Raw genomic sequence first — 18,161 nt, 5'->3', positions numbered from 1 at the left:
GTTAGTTTAACATCCTAAAGAGGGCAAATGCTAGAAGCTATTAAAAATGATAATAGAACACTTGCAACAGTTCAGAATCAAATGATTTTGTGAAAAGGAATCATATTTGACGAATTTATTGAAGTTCTTTGGGGAAGGAGCATATACGCAGGATAAAGGGGAACCAAGGAATGTGCTGCATTTCCATTTTCAGAGGTACTTTATATAACAGTCTTTTTTAAAAATACAACTTTAAAACTCATGTTTTAGGGGGAAGCATGCAGGTATGAATACATGATTGCCTGACTGACAGGCACAATGGATCTTCTCCAGGTTGGAAAGATGTAATGAATGGTGTGCCACACAGATTGATGCTGGTAAAACAAAGTGTACAAATGAATGATTTAGATGATGGGATAGCAAGCAGAATGGCCATGTTTGCTGCCAATGCAAAGTTTGGAATTTGAATGGTGAAGAAAACACAAGGAGGTAACAAAAAAGATATTGATGAATAAAGTGAGTGGACGAGAATGTGGTAAAAAGATTATAATATGGAACAAGGTGAAATTGTCCATTTTGGAAGGAAGATTAGAAAAAAGCATTATCTAAACGTTGAGCGATTATAGAGCTCTGAGCTGGATCTGGCTGTCCTTGGACATGAATTGCAGAAGGTTTTCATAAGTTGGTACAAGTAATGAGCAAAACTAATACAGTGTTGGAATTTATTAAGACAGGAACTCAAACCTTAATTAAGGTGGTTATGTAGCACTAGTGAGACCAGTAACCATCTGGTACATTGTGCTCAGTATGAGTTATCTTATTCAAGGAAGGAGGTATATAATTGGAGTAGTTCAACTAGACTCAGAAGTAGAGTTGGCGAGTTGGACAGGCTAGGACTCATAACTGCTGGGGTCTGCAAGATGTGGAGGTGCCGGTGTTGGACTGGGGTGGACAAAGTTAAAAATCTCACACATTAAGTGATAGTCCAATGGGTTTATTTGGAACTACTAGTTTTCAGAGTGCTGCTCCTTCACAAGTAACTAGTGAGGCAGGATCATAAGACACAGAATTTATGGCAAAATATAACAGTGTCATGCAATTAAAACAATATATTGAACAAATCTAGACTGCTGTTAAGTATTTCATCTTTTAGATTGGCTTGCAGATTTCAGTTCATTAATATATAAATCCTAGAACTTCTTTAAAGTCACATTCTTGAGACAACATCAGGTTTTTTTTAAAAAAGTGACATCTCAGCTCAGACAATGCATTAAAGGCATGACGCTAGAGTCTGTCTGTATCCTAGTCTTGAGTCAGACTGGTTCTATTTCTAAAGTGGGGATTTACAAAATGTTATATGGATTGACTGTGTGCAGGTTGTGCTTTTTGAGCAAAAATAGAATGTATCTACAAATATAAATTCACCCCACAGACCTATTTGTGTGTGTGTGTGCATGCACGCACAAGAGGGGGGTATAGAGAGAGAGAGGGGGGTATAGAGAGAGAGAGAGAGAGAGAGGGATATCACTGCAGTTGTTTCAGTGACATACGAAGATGCACAAAGCCAAAATACCTCATCATCCCATCATGTCAGACAACAGAACCCTGTGTGAGAACCTCTCTGGCTATGTCAAGGGCATCTTGAAACCCTCTATACAGGGGACTCCCAGCTTCTGTCATGAAACTACAAATTTCTTGCAGAAACTCAGCACCCACGGACTAGTCAAACTAGGAACATTCCTCATCACAATGGATGCTTCAGCACTCTACACCAGCATCCCCCACAATGACGGCATTGCAGCAACAGTCTGAGTACTCAATACCAACAACTGCCAATCTCAGAGCACCATCCTACAACTCAACCGCTTCATCCTCATTCACAACATTCTCACCTTTGACAATCAGTTCTTCATCCAAACACACAGAACAGCCATGGGGACCAAATTTGCACCCCGATATGCCAACATTTTCATGCACAAGTTCGAACAAAACTTCTTTGCTGCACAGGACCTTGAACCAGCACTATACACCAGATATATTGATGACATTTTCGTCTTCTGGACCCATGGCGAGGAATCACTAAAACAACTGCACGGTGACATCAACAAGTTTCATCCCGCCATTAAACTTACCATGGACTACTCTTTAGTATCTATCTAATTCTTGGACACACAAATCTCAATCAGACATTTCAGTGCTTCACTCTACCGCAAACCCACAGATAACCTCACTATGCTGCACTTCTCGAGCTTCCACCTTAAACATATTAAAACAGCCATCCCCTACAGATAGACCCTCCACATACAGAGGATCTGTTCAGATGAGGAGGAATGCATCGGACACCTAAAGGTGCTGAAGGATGCCCTCATAAGAACAGAGTATGCTACATAACTCATCGATCGCCAGTTCTGACGTGTCACAGCAAGAAACCGTAATGACGTCCTCAGGAGGCAGATACAAGATGCAACCGATAGGGTACCCCTTGGTGTCCAGTACTATACAGGAGCAGAGAAGCTATGCCATGTTCTTTGCAGCCTGCAACACGTTATCGATGAGCATGAGCACCTCGTTAAGACCTACCTTACACCTCCACTCCTCGCCTTTAAACAACCACCAAACCTTAAATAGACCACCGATCGCAGCAAACTGCCCAACCTTCAGGACATTGACCACAATACCGTACAACCTGTCATGGCAACCATTGCAAGACGTGTCAGAGTGTCGACACGGACATCACCATTACACGTGGGGAGCACCATTTACCATGCACACGGCAGGCACTCATGTGACTCGGCCAACTTCATCTATCTCATACGCTGCAGACAAGGATGGCCTGAGGTGTGGTATATTGGCAAGACCAAGCAGACACTATGACAACGGATGAATGGACACCGCATAACATTGCCAGACAGTGATGCTCCCTCTCAGTTGGGGAACTCTTCAGGAGGCAGGGACATTTGGCCTTGGATCTTTAGGTGACCATCCACCAAGGCGGACTTCAGGATATGCAATAACGCAGTGTGGCTAAGCAGAGGCTGATAGCCAAGTTCGGTACCCATGAGGATGGCCTCAACCTAGATCTTGGGTTCATGTCACACTACAAGTGACCCCACTACAAACACAAACAAGCACACTTATGTATACACTCTTATGTACACTCACACAGACACTCTCTCATGCACATTCACACACACATACACCCCTCACACCTGCGTGCACACCTTCTCACAGGCTTATACTCCGTCACACTCATGCACACAGTCACGCAAACAGGCACTCACACTTACATGCACACACTCACTCTTTTTCTCCCTCACGTGTGCGTGCACACACAAGTCTTTGGGGTGAATTCGTATTTGCAGATACATTCTACTTTTGCTCAAAAAGCACATAACTTGCAGGGAGTCAATCCATGTAATATTTTATAAATTCCTACATTGGAAATAGAACCAGTCTAACTCAAGACTGGGATACAGACAGAGTCTAACCGTATAACTTTAATACATTGTCCGAGTTGAGATGTCGCTTTTTTTCATAAAACCTTAAGTTATCTCAAAAATGTGACTTAAAAGAACTTCTGGGATTTACATATTAATGAACCAAAATCTGCAACCTATTCTAAAACAAGAAAGACTTAACAGCAATCTAGGTTTGTTTACTATATTGTTTAATTGCATGACACTGTGATCTTTGCTATAAATTCTGTGCCTTATGATCCTGCCCTACTAGTTACTTGTTGAAGGAGCAGCCCTCTGAAAACTAGTACTTCCAAATAAACCTGTTGGACTATAAACTGGCGTTGTGTGATTTTTAACGGGGTCTTTAAGAATAAGAAGCAACTTGATTGAAACATTTAAAATTATGAGAGATCTTAACATGATACATTTGGAGAGGACATTTCTTTTTATAAGAGAATCTAGAATTGGAGATCATTGTTTAAAAAATTCAGGGTCACCCATTTTACTTTTGAGAGTTTGCCAGTTTTTGGAACTCTACTTCAAAAGATAGTGGAAGAGTTCTTGAACATTTTCTAAAGCAGAGATGAATAAATGTTTGCTAAAAAGGGTTGCAAGACATCAGGAGTAGGAAGGGAAGTGAATTTGAGGCAAAACTCAGATCAGCCAAGATCTTACTGAATGGTGGAGCAGGCTCAAGGTGCTGATTCGCACACTCTTTATGTTTATATAAAGGCAAAACAACAGCAGGGAATACAGATTTATCCAGAGTTTAAGAAGGAAGAGAGGCAACTGATGGAGCAGTCAACAAAGGAGAGAAATATTAAATAGGTGGACTTTCAAAAAAAAAATCTAGAGCTTCTGCTACAAATCAGAAAAAAATCTGATACTTATAAAAGCGACCATGAAGCATAAAAACCTAACTTTATTTTGGATTTCCTCACCAGAACTGCTCCAATATCATGAAAAAATGTTGTCTGTTTCCTCCAAGAACTGTATTAGTTGGGAATGAATTAGAAGTCCACAATCTGCAGATATTCACTCCAGCATTTTCTTTTGTTCTTTCTTGCAATTTGTTGCTAAGGCCAGCATTTGTTATTTATTCCCAATTCCCTTCAGACGATGGTGGTGGTGAGCTGCCCTCTTGCACTGCAGTAGTCTATCTAGGGCAGGTATGCTCAAAATGTTGTAAAGAGTTCCAGGATTATGCTCCAGGAACAGTGAAGGTCATTTGTCACTAACATCCACAAATCATGAAAGAACTAAGAACTATGAAATTGAGGGAGCCCTTCTGAGTTGATAGCGACCAAATTGTCCTGTCTTTGTCCAAAGTTTGCTGAAACACAAACATATAGTCAAGGGGAACTAGTTTGGTCCAAAACAGTTTAAAGGAGTAGCACCTTTGAACGTAAATGTGTTCAGATAGATTTTGCATTCTTTATTCTTGTCAAGGTGCGACAGTTGCTGGCAAAGCCGGCACTACTACTCCTTCTTTAATTGGCTCTGAACTGAGTGGCTTGAGATCGCATTTCAGACGGTCATTTAGAGTCAACCAATTAGATCTATGAAATTTTGATACATACAATCAGTTGTTAGTATCTTACTCATTAACTTACAGAGCTCAGTGGCTTACCAAAGTTTGAACAATTTCTTATATTCTACCAAATGAAAACACTATTACTCGAAACAATGTCAGAAATCAGGGGTAAGTATTGTGTGCCTGCTTGTATTTCTGTTTCTTGTTTCGTAAGAATCTTAGGGTTACGGAATTGTGATAAATTGATATTATTGACAAAACATTTGCATTGAACAACACTTACAATGTTCCCATCTTGTAATAAGTTTTATTACTGATTATGTCTGTTGTGAGCATGCGTTAATAGTTTTTGACTGATTGGAGCACAAAGGTTATATAGCAAAGCCAAGGCCACAGTCAAAGCGGCCATGATCTTGTCAAATGGCAGAGGATTGCTTGAGATGCAAAATGGTTTATTCCTGCTCCTAACTCATTTGATTGTACATTCACATATATCCCATACATAAGGAAATCTGTCATCATATTTGTTCTGGCCTCATTATATGATTCTTGTGTCAATGTGACTGGAATTTAAATGCCCTCTTAACTCACCTAGCAAGCTACTCAGTTGTAATGGAGAAATTCCATTAAAAATAAAAAATGGACACAACTTTTGATGGTAAAAGTAGACAGTAATGGAAGCAAAGATTTAGGCTTCTCCAGAGACTGTGCAGTTGACTATAAACCTGATTTTGAATTCTTTGGCTATAAGTGCTTAATTTCAGTAGCTTGATGTTTAAGGAAACACCTGCATAATAAATAACGAGCTACTAAACTTGCCTCGAGCAGCATTGAGCCATTGATTGTATCGAGCTTTCTGTATTACTTAAAAGATCCAGCACAGCTGGAGGAATTAGCACTACGCATCAAATTTAAAAGTGGGAGAATTGCCACGGAGACATATTAATCTGCTGAGATTAATCTGGTGGGATGAAACAACATTTTATAATCCAATTCTTTAAGTCCAGTCCACAAATTTAACCAGATTTTCCAAGTTAGTCAATCAGATTCTTTTTAAAATAGCATTCAGAAAGGCTTTCAAACTAGGAAAAACATCTTGATCACCACTATGTACTTCTGTGAGGAGAAAGTGAGGACTGCAGATGCTGGAGATCAGAGTCGACAGTGTGGTGCTGGCAAAGCACAGCAGGTCAGGCAGCATCCAAGGAGCAGGAGAGTTGACATTTCAAACATAAACCCATCGTCAGGAATGTTACTTCTGTGTCAAGTACAGCACTGGTTTAACAAATTAAAACTTGATGTTCTACACTGTCCGATCAAGCACTGCAAGTCAACATGATGTTGAATACATGCACAGCCAAGATCATTCTACCCTAGTTCTTTTATGTACTTCAGCCCTAACATCAGAAGAGTACCTCTGACTTAGCCAATCTGACACTGTAAATCGCCACACCAATTATCCTCGTGACCAGAACGAGACTGGCAATGAAGCCTGAATTATGCAGGAGCTTGCTGCAAATACCAACTGCTATAAAATGGATTGCAATGGTACAAGCACACTTCATACAAATCCTTTCCAAAGTCTGATGAATCTTTTCATTCTAGAATTAGATGCAGTTCATAGAATCTTTATAGTGCAGAAACAGGCCATTTAGCCTTTTGAGTCTGCACCAATCTTCCAAATAGCATCCCACCCAGATCTAATTCCAAACCCTATCATAGCTAAATTAATATAGCTAGTCTGCACATCCCTGAACACCATGGGACAACCTAGCATGGCCAATCCACCTAAGCTGAACAACCTTTTTCCATGCTGAATGTCGCTATCTTTGGACTGTGGAAGGAAACCAGAATACCCAGAGGAAACCCATGCAGACATGGGGAGAACATGTAATCTCCACACAGTCACCAAAGTCTGGAATTGAACAGTGGTCCCCAGCACTGAGCAGCAGTGCTCACTCATTCTAGAAATTCTGGCAAGTTTTAATGCCTGAATAAGAACTCAATTTAATGGCACCTTTGCACTCAATACAGATAGGTTACCAATATTATATACAGGCACATGCTGCATTACGAGCTACACTCAACTAGTGATTGTGTTAGAATGAAATGAGGAAAGGGAAGAGAGTAGAAATTTTAGTAACAGGTTTGATTAAAAGTCAAGTAGATCTCAATCCAACTTTCTCTGCTTTGCCAGAGAGGCAGCCAGTTGTTTCATTAACCATTGCCGGTAAAATTTTCTGTTGTCACTTTTTGACTATTAAGGAGTCGCCCATAACTGAATAACTAATATATCAGTGAATTTCAATCCTTAAAGAGACATGCTCCCTTTCAGTATTCACCTTTTGTGGTAATAACTGTTAATACTTATTAACTGAATTAACAGGCACACCGAAAAGTCAAAAGATGAAATAATTAAGAAATTAAAAACCTGTTTTATGAAAGTTTACTTACATCAACATTGCAGAGAAGATCATTGAAGCCACAAGTTCCATTATTAGATGAACAGCACAGTGCCTTGAGCACACCAAGCCACTCTGCACTGAGAGCCTTGCAATAGGCAGTCAGCTCTGCACACAGGATAGCAATGTCATTCACACTGAAAAAAAAGATAGGTCCATTTTTAAAAATACAGAGATGAATCAGGCAATTTAATCTTAAAGCAGCAAATATGATCCGGAAAATAACATTTCGCAAGCTTGCATTTGTACTCTTGCAGTTATAGGTAACTTCCATACACAGAATAAAACCATAATTTTTTCAGCCCCAAGATAAGATTTTAATGTTAATTCAAAAATAGCAGCAAAATGTCAATACAGAGGTACAGGAGGAACAGGATGATACAATAAAATTCCATTCGAAAACAGTAGCAGAAAACACTTGTCAGTTGCATGTCTTCCCTTTAAGTGAAATAAGACTGGTTCACACAATTAAATCTGCAGCAATGTGGCATAATCTGACATCAGGTGTCTAAGTCTCAGTCAAGATGGCCTGAGAATAGCAAAATGGGGAATGTGCAATTGGTACTGGTTTTCTCAAAGTGAAGTTCAGGGATATTGTCGAGATAAATTGCAAGCTTCATTTTGCAACATTAAAACTGACTTTAAGTATTTTAAATGACCAACCCAAGCTCAAAATGATGGTAGGGGAAAGGTGAGGGTGTTAGGGGCAAGCAAATATTCCATTTGCGAACACTTAAATCCTTCAACTTGATAAGGCCATAATAAAGATCAATTTAGAAATTGAACAGCAAGGTTCACAAATCAACTGAGGCTTTGATAACACCAATGTTTGGCCCAATAGCAATACAATGCCCAAGTAAATTTGATCTAGTCGCTTTATATTCAAATCTAAATTCTCTATTCTATTATTAAAGATTTTGGATTTAAAAAACATTTGAACCTTAGCGAAAACCATCTTTATTAAATAAAGGACTGAATGTTTGAACACTGCAACACAAAATAACTTTTTTTTTGCTTTTGAGTGTTGGAAGACTAAATGAGAGCAGTGGAACAGAAAAGGGAAGTACCAGAATATGTTAAAATTGAAGTCAATCTACAGCATATTCTTGCAGGAATTGGTAGTTTCTTCATACAAGTTTAAAATCCCTGATGGTCATTAAATGCCTGTGACCATCCATTGGCTGCACTATTTCTAGCCACTTACTGTTGCATTCATTATTTCTCCAAAACAGCTCCTGCATTATTTCATCCAATATTCCCAGATCAAGTGTGGCATGGCATGGTAAAATACAGCTTCCACTGCTGTATCACAACAAGGCTCAACTTCAACATCAAATCAGCAATTATTAAGTGTCAGTGTGGCACTTCTATTTTCTTGGTAAACTATACTTCTAGTGCGTTTGTGAGGATTGTCAGTTTTGTACAACTGACTTTCCGAGTAAATTTAATATTGGACCTCTGAATTCATTAGAAGTTGGAAGTAAAGTTGGGCAGTGCTCATTTTGCTTCAAATCACACCAAATAATTCTTCTGACCTGAACTTTAATCTAGACTCTTAAATGTGAATGGGTGACGATATAGTAACAAGTATATGTTCATCAGCCATTCTCTATTTTTACAATATTAATGGATTGATTCTGACTTTCTTCTCATATCAAATGAGCTGGTTTATAACTTTAACTGCCACATTATTTTCTCCATAGATGGAAAGTTAACCAAGTAGAATATAATGTTAGTTATGCACTTACCGATCAGGATCGTGATGTCCCACACAGACATGCATAAGTGCATTGCAAACAAAGCTGTAACGATTGGCTGGGTTATCATTCAGGATTTTACCAAGCATGGAGTAGCTGAAGTTGTGGGCAGAAGGGTTTTCAATCGCATCGATCATGAATTCAGGTTCCCAGAGCATGTTGGAATCAGAAGGATCTATATTACTGTAGATTGTGTTCTTGACTTTGGAACACGCATCACTTGGAGCAAAAAATAAACAATTAAATGTCATTAAATTTTAAATGCAAAAGCTTTCATAATTTGTCAAAAGACAGTGAGTAACAGACTATGGTCTGAAGTTCTATTCAAATCGAATAATAGACAGGTTACTTTACATTGTGTCCAAGAGCAAATCAGCTAGTTCCACACCTCATTTCATAGCCTAGAGTCCAGCAAATTTAGTCTTTTCAATGCTTATTCAGAGTCATAGAGATGTACACCATGGAAACAGACCCTTCGGTCCAACCTGTCCATGCCGACCAGATATCCCAACCCAATCCAGTCCCACGTGCCAGCACCCGACCCATATCCCTCCAAATCCTTCCTATTCATATGCCCATCCAAATGCCTCTTAAATGTTGCAATTGTACCAGCGTCCACCACATCCTCTGGCAGCTCATTCCATACACTTTTTCATTGGGAATAAAGGGCTTATGCCCACAATGTCAATTCTCCTGCTCCTTGGATGCTGCCTGACCTGCTGTGCTTTTCCAGCACCACACTCTTGATTCTGATCTCCAGCATCTGGAGTCCTCACTTTCTCCTGCAATATTTCAGTTCCAGTTTTATTAAAACAAAATACAATTCTAAAAACTAGTCTCAAGGGAACTTAAACAGGTTCAGCGAGGGGGCAAGGAATGGCAAATGGAATATAACGTGGAAAAATGTGTTGCTCCCCTTTGTTCGGAAACACAGAAATCTATATCTTAAATGGAGAGAGAGTAGGAAGCATTAATGCATTAGTGCACCAAGCAATTAGGAAGGCAAAAAGGGTGTTTAAGGCTTTATTGCAAGACATCTTGAGTATAGGAATAAGTGTGTCTTGCTGCAATTGTCCAGAACCGTGGTGAAAATAAACCTAGAGTACTGTGTAGCTTTGATTTCCTTTTCTCAGGAAAAGCATACTTGCCAGAGGCAGAGCAACAAACTTCACCAGGCCGGATACTCCGACTACCCCATCAATAAGGAGGCATCAGGAGATTTGCCCTATAATCTCTTGGGTCTGGAGGAATGAGGGGGCGATCTCATTCAAGTATAGAAAATTCTTGGAGTCAATAGACCACTAGTTGGTGTTTCTAAAACAAGGCTTCTCAACAAAGGGACCCAAATTGTGGTTGAAAGGTGAAATTTTAGATTAGATTAGATTCCCTACAGTATGGAAACAGGCCCTTCGGCCCAAGAAGTCCACACTGACCCTCCAAAGAGTAACCCACCCAGACCCATTCCCCTTCCCCATATTTAAACCAGATTAATGCACCTGACACAATGAGCAATTTAGCATGGCCAATTCACCTGACCTGCACATCTTTGGATTGTGGGAGGAAACCGGAGCACCTGGAAGAAACCTGGAGGAAAAGAATGTGCAAACTCTACACAGATAGTCACCCGAGGCGGGAGTCAAACTCGGGTCCCTGGCGCCCCTTTGGGTCACAAGTCTCAAAGCACCACCCCCTCCAACCTGCTCTCATTAGTCGTATCCTCCTCTCCTCATATCACACTGCTTACCAAGAGGTTGCCTCAATTTTCAAGTATCAAAAGGTGATCATTGTTGGAAGTCATTTGGGAAACATGATCTAGAACCAGGGAACAGAGTTTCAGAATAAGAGGTAAATCATGCATGTCTGAGAGAAGGAATTCCTTCACTGTAAGGGTGAAGCAGCTTTGGAATTCTCTATCCCAGAAGACTTGGGACACACAGTTATTAAGTACATTCGAGATAGAGATGATAGATTTCTCGATATTAAAATGGAGTTGAGATCAGTCATGATCTAGTTGAATGGCGCAGCAGACTCAATGAGCTGCACTGCTCCAATTTTCAATCTTCTGTGTTGACCCCAACCAACATTTTTCTAAAGGTTCATCATAATTTCTTCTATTTTCTGTGCTTTGCCTCTATTTTTAAAGCCTTAGAGCCTATGTATTCTTAACAACTCTTTCAACCTCCCCTGTCAACTTCAAAGTGTGCATGTATAACCAAAGGTGCTTAGGTTCTTGAACCCCCTTTAGAATTGCACCATTTGGTTTATGCTGCCTCTCATTATTCTTCCTACCAAAATGTATGACTTCTCTGCACAAACTTTTTCACATCAACTACCCACCCATTCAACCAGCCTATGTCTTCTTAAGTCTATCACCACCTTCTTCACAGTTCATAATACTTCCGAGTTCTGTGTCATCTACAAATTTTGAAATTGTGCCATGCACACCCAAGTCTAGATCATTTATGTAGATCAAGAAATGCAGTGGTTCTTATTTTGATCCCTGGGGATCCCCACTGTATATTTTTACCAACGTGTAATACAGCAAGAAAGCAGACCCTTTGGCCAAATATAATCCCAAAATAACTAGTCCTCCCTGCCTGCTCCGGGTCCACGTCCCTCCAAAACTTTCCTATGTATGTATTTGTTGAAGTGTCTTTTAAACATTGTAACTGTGCCCACATCCACAGCTTCCTCAGGAAGTTCATTCCACACCTAAACCATCCTGTGTTAAAAAATTGCCCTTCATGTCATCTTTAAATCTCTGTCCTCTCACCTTAAGAATATGCTCCCTTGTGTTAAAATCCCTATCTTATGGAAAATTACATCTACCTTTAAGCTTCTCTCATGATTTTACAAACCTCTATAAAGTCACCTCTCAAGCCCTATGCTGCAGTGAAGAGCCCCAGCCTTTCTTTATATCCAAACAAAAATCATTAATCAATACTCAGTTCTCTATTACTCAGTATTTATGCTGCTACTGTTTCAACTTTCCTGGCAAGGCTATTATGTGGCACTTTATCAAAAGACTTCTGAAAATCAGAGTACACCATATAGAACACGGTGCTTCCACCTCTATTAGCTCATCAATGAGCACAAAGATAGTTAAGCACAATTCACCATTAACAAGTCAGTGTGGTTTGTCTTTATTTAATGCATCTTTGTGCAACTTTGCTGGTAACTTTATGTCAAGTTTTTAAAAAGCTTTCCACCACAGAGCTTAAATTGACTGCTCTGTAGTTACAAGACTTACCCTGATATCCTTTCTTGAAAAAGGGTGTAACATTTACAATTCTCCAGTTCTCTGGTATCACTCCTGTACCTGAGGAGGACTGGAAGATTATAGTCAGAGACCTGTAACTTCCAACTTTACTTCCATTAGCAATTCCAGATGCATCCCATTAGTCCTGGTGACTCATCAATTTCAAGTACAGGCAACCTTTCTAATACAATCTATTTTTAGTTTCTCCAGCATCAAAAGAACCTCATCTCATTCAATATGGCTTCAACAACTTCTATTGCCTTGGTACAGACAAATGCTGAAGCACCCATTAATTATCTCAATATCCATGTGCAAATCTGCTTTTTTGGTCCATATTCAGTTGACCCCACCTCTTGTAAGTAGTAAAGTTTGACATATGTCTGAGAAGGCTTTTGGATTTCCTTTTACATTGACTGCAAATCTCTTCCCTTATCTTCTTTCCAATTCCCATCTGATTTTTCTCAGCATTTTCTTATTTTCTCTTCAATTAACAACCTGACATGTCCCTTTGAAAACAAGAGATAGGAAAGGCAAGGTTCATGAACCGTGGATGACAGGAGAAATTGTGCGACTAGTGAAAAGGAAAAGGGAAGCGTACATAAAGTTCAGGCAGCTAAGAACAGAATGCGCCTTGGAGGAATATCAGGAGAGTAGGACTAATCAGGCAGCTGAACTGCTGTGCTCTTCCAGCACCACTAATCCAGAACCTGATTGAGGTCTACAAAATCATAAAAGGTATAGACAGGGTAGATAGAGATAAGCTTTTTCTCAGGGTGAGAGATTCAATACCAAGAGGCTATGTGTTTAAGGTGAGAAGTAAAAAGTTTAAGGGGGAGATACGCGACAAGTACTTTCTACAGAGGGTGGTAGGTGCCTGGAACGCATTGCCAGCAGAGGTAGTAGAGACAGGTACGGTAGATTCATTTAACGTGCGTCTGGACAGATGCATGAGAGTAGGTGGGGAGCAGAGGGATACAGATGCTTAGGAATTGGGCGATAGGTTTAGACAGTGGATTTGGATCGGCTCAGGCTTGGAGGGCCAAAGCGCCTGTTCCTGGGCTGTAAATTTTCTTTGTTCTTCTCTGTTCATAGAATCCTATGAAGACAGGCCCTTTGGCCCAAAGTGGTCATGCCGACCAAAATGTCTGCCCATGCTAACCCTGCATTTGGCCCATAGCTTTCAAATCCTTTCCTATCCATATATTTGTCCAAATGTCTTCTAAATGTTGTTAATGTCATATGCACTCTTTTTCTGCTTTATCTTGCCCTTTCATTCTTTTATCATCTAAGGAGCTCTAATTTTGCTTGATCTACCTATCCCTTTCATGGTTATTAACCTCAACATACCTGAACCATCTCATTGGCAGGCAAAGCTAGAATGCAAAAATGTTTCATTCTATTTTACATATAATAGAGCTCTTCTCAAATTTTTTTCGTATCTTGACTTGAAATTAGTCTCTGCATTTTCCCAACACTAACCTGGAATAGACCAGCATCCAAGAGTGCAAGGACATTTATTATTCAATGGCGCATCTCAGTAGAATTAACATAAGCAAGATAACAGTAATGGAGAAGTGAAAGGCCCTAAAAAGAGTGATAAGTTACCAAGATCAGAAGGTTTTATCACCAGATTTTAAAAGATGTAGGATAGAACGTTGCAGATGTTTCAATTATAATTCAGGAAGGAGTGGCATAATGGTAGTTACTCAACTAGTAATCCAGATCCCCAAGCTCTAATCTACAATAGTAAAGATCACACAACATCAGGTTATAGTCCAATAGCTTTATCTGGTAGTACAAACTTGTGCTTCCAAATAAACCTATTGGACTATAACCTGGTGTTGTGTGATTTTAACTTTGTTCACCCCAGTCCAACACTGGTGTCTCCACATCTAATCAACAATGTTCTTTGCTTAAAACCCTGTGATAAAAACCATCTGGTCTAATGTTCTGGGGATATGAGTTTGAATCCCATCATGTCAGGTGTTGACATCTGAAATAAAGAAAATTTAAGAAAAAAAAATTTGGAATTAAAAGTTAGTCTAATTTCGATCATGTAAAAACTGCCAATTGTCATGAAACCCATCTCGGTCACTAATGCTCTTTCGGGAAGACAATCCACTCTCCTTAGTGTGGCCTACATGCAACTCCAGACATACAGCAAAGAAAGTGACTTTTAACTGCCCTGTGAAATGCCCTAATAATCTATACAGTTCTGGGGTAATTAGCGCTGGGTAATAAAATGCTGACCTAGCCAGCATGATGTCTACATTCTTGAACGAATGCATTCCAGAAATCTTTCAAAATTCTCTCAACTTGGGGACCATTTCCTCATACATGAAAAACATTGTGTATTTAAATTCTTAATATTGACAGAGGGAAACCAATGAATTACAGACCAGCTAAGTTTACGTATGAAGTATGGAAATTCCTAGCGAAAGATGTCTGAATACAAACTTTTCCTGCTAAGCAGGGAAACCCAGTATGGAATTGGCAATGCCTGATAAAACGGATTGCATTTTCCGAAGTAGTAACTAAAACAGTGGCCAGGGAATGGCAATGCATGTTTTATATATGGACGTTCAGAGGGCATTCCATGTAACTTATAACTTGAAGTTAACGGATTTCAAGGAAAATTAATGATTGGTTAGGGCTCTTGTGATAGTGGTAATGTCCCTTTCTCTGGACTAGGCAGCCCAGTTTCAAGTCACAAATATTCCAGAGGTCTACGATAACATCCCTTAACAGGTTGATTAGAAAACAAATTAATGACCTGGCTACAAAACTGGCTGGGTGGCAGGAGGTAAAATGTGTGGATAATGAGCGGGTGTGTGTTGAGGTTTCAACTATTTTTTCTAATTATTAATGATTTGGATGATAGGGTCAAAAAGACACATTCAAATTTGCAATTGACATAAATAGATGGCACTCAAAGCAGTTTAAATGAAAGCATAAGCTTCTAAAGAGATTGCAAAATAGTAAATGAACAGGCAAAATTTTATAAATGGATGTCAAAGTACGCATATATGAAGCTATCCAATTTAGACCTAAAAGTAGAATAGGGTACTTTGTAAAGTGCTGCACATTAAAACAATGGAGGTACAATGAAATGAAGGCTAGGTACACAGTTCATTAAAATGTCACAAACAGGCACAGGAAATAACTAAACAAATTAATAAAATGCATGGCTTTACATCTTGAAGAATTAGACACCAGAGGTTAAAAGTCATGCTTCAACCATGCAAAGATATCCTAACAACTGTTCTGAGCACACCACATAAGACTGGATATATTGTGCTTGTAGTGAGTGCAGCATGATAAATTACATAAAGTAATTACACAACTGAGGGTTGGAATTTAGAAACTCCAAGATTTTTTCAAGATACTAAGATGAATGGATGGACGAAGTCAAGAGAAATTTGCTACTAATTAAGGAACGAGGGGTATCGGAGCAAGATCGAAAAATTAAAGCTAAACCAGATAGAAGTTTGAATGTTTGTCTTCTGCGACAGAAACTGATGTTAGAATCATGTTAATTTTAAAACTTCATTTGATAGTTTCTTTTTTATTAATTGAAGGGTGTGCAGTTAGGTCACAAATCAGCCATAACATCACTGAAAAGTGAAATAGGCTTTCGGAGTAAAATAGTTTCCTTATGTTATGTTTCTAAATATTATATTTCCTGTGTTGCTGAAGCAGCCAGTAGGTTACAGCTGCCGCACAACACTCAGCTGAAGTTGAATAATGAACATACAAGGATGAATGAATGTTCTGACATTCTTTTAAGGTACATGAAATACTCATCAGAATTTTCTCTTAGGTGATTATGCATGTTAAACAGAGTCCATATTTGGAGAAGGTCAAACATGTTGGTCCAAATGGCCATTCATAGCTATGGCTTGTGCATTCTTTTAGTGTCTCCAAGTTTCAAATAAGGATAAACAAGGAGTAACAAATTCTGCAAATATTCAGAAACTGATCAATATTTTCAAAATATCTATCATTTATGGAAGAACGATTGTTAATCCATTTCTTTGTAAATCCCTCTGACATGTTTTCAATCAATTGACTGACAAAGTTGGCTATCTATTACTTTTCATACTTGCTCTTAAACATTTCTCCAACTCTTACCCAAAGAGCTCTCCAAACTTGCTCTTTAAATGACTGCAGGAGGTGTACAGATCATAGAGGTAGGCAAGGATACAACGCTCAGCAGAGGAGCAGTCTGCAGGGTTAACACCATGCTTTACCACGCCACATAAACTGAAAAGGAAAGAGAGGTTACTCACAAAAATGTTTAGTTAGCCAAGCTTTTAGATGTATGAAACATAACCAGCAGGACCAGATATCAGTTTATTTTCCTTTATTCATCTAAAGACCTAAAAAGAGCTTGTCACAGCATTTGTCCAATAATCACAACGAATTGATTTATGGATCCTTCTGTCAGAATATTGCCAATGCATTCAGTGCAACTCTGTGAACACTGTTCCAGTTCAAAACAGATATGGCCATCGCTTGGATACAACCACCTACCTAACAGCTTCTAAACTCAATCTGACAGCACTCTAGCCTCACATAAATGTGATGCTTTCATGTTTCATGACTTTCCCTTATGGGCTGCTGATGATAGTTTTTATTTAATTTGCTGTAAGAATACAAAAATTTGGTACAAAACAGCTTAAATAGCACTTTATTTGCAATACAGACATTGCTGGAGAAACTCAGCAGCTCTGGCAGTTTCCCAGTTTCTGTAGACAAAAGCAGAGTTAAAGTTTCAGGTCCCGTGACCTGGGAGGTGCAGAGAATAAGTGGCAGGTAGAGACAGAGTCAAAATGAAGAGAAAGACAGTTAGGCAGACAAAGGGATGGATAATGGTAAGCCAGGAAGAAAAAAGAGCTGCTTCTCCCTCTGCCCCCAAAGTCTTCAGCATATATTCCACTTTTACTTAGCTTTGAATAGTTCTGAAGAAGGATCACTGGACCTGAAGCATTAACTTCGCTTTCCCTCGACAGACCTGCCAAGTATCTTCGCAATTTCTATTTTTGTTTCAGATTCCCAGCATCCACACTTCTTAGTTTTACTTTAGCACTTGGCTTACTTTATCCTTTGATGCCTTCCAATGACACTGCTGCTTGTGAAGTTTTTCAGGCCAAAATACTTAGAGGCTCCCAATAACAAGATCCAAATGCATAACAGACACCAAACGTATCTTCCTTCAAATTCCATACAACATTCAAGGATCACGTTTATACTGAGACATAATAATATAAATTGTATTATACATAATATAATTTTTAAAAAGACGACTCACAAATGTTACGCTCTGGCTTCTTTTTTGATGAAATTAATCAATCCGATTAAGCCCACTAAGAAATTTATTTGGTAACAACCTTGCCTGAAATACAAGATTCTGCTTGAAGGATCACACCAAAGCTCAAAAATCAAAGCCAACACTTCAGTACCAAGTGAACTCTCAAAGGGGAAGCAGTCTTTTAGACAGCCCCAACTATTCACTCAAGTGGCTGTAAGAGAACCCAAAGCAATTGTTTTGTAATGGACAGCAGGGTAGCTACGCCCAGCTTCCTGAGATATCTTTATTCTTCTAAAAACTTCACAAGAAACACAATCATTGTCACAGCTGTGCACAATGTAAATGCTATGCTTCCTACACAGTGCCAACACTGTAAAAAAAACTTAGTTGGCTGTAAAGCA

The 18,161-nt window shown here is 39.2% G+C and overlaps 1 protein-coding gene across 1 annotated transcript in view; it reads right to left on the bottom strand.

The window, feature by feature from the left end:
* Window positions 1-18,161, bottom strand: part of med12 (mediator complex subunit 12) — a 184,903-nt gene that overhangs the window by 91,325 nt on the left and 75,417 nt on the right. Inside the window, exons 20-22 of the mRNA XM_072595208.1 lie at window positions 16,581-16,712; window positions 9,182-9,409; window positions 7,426-7,570 (exon numbers count right to left, since the gene is read on the bottom strand). Of these exons, the coding sequence (XP_072451309.1) occupies window positions 7,426-7,570; window positions 9,182-9,409; window positions 16,581-16,712 (505 nt within the window). The remainder of the gene's footprint in view (window positions 1-7,425; window positions 7,571-9,181; window positions 9,410-16,580; window positions 16,713-18,161) is intronic.

Source organism: Chiloscyllium punctatum, chromosome 25 (genome assembly GCF_047496795.1).
Source record: "Chiloscyllium punctatum isolate Juve2018m chromosome 25, sChiPun1.3, whole genome shotgun sequence".
Taxonomy (NCBI): domain Eukaryota; kingdom Metazoa; phylum Chordata; class Chondrichthyes; order Orectolobiformes; family Hemiscylliidae; genus Chiloscyllium; species Chiloscyllium punctatum.
Note: the sequence above shows the minus strand (reverse complement) of the source record. Positions and strands in the feature narration are given on the sequence as shown.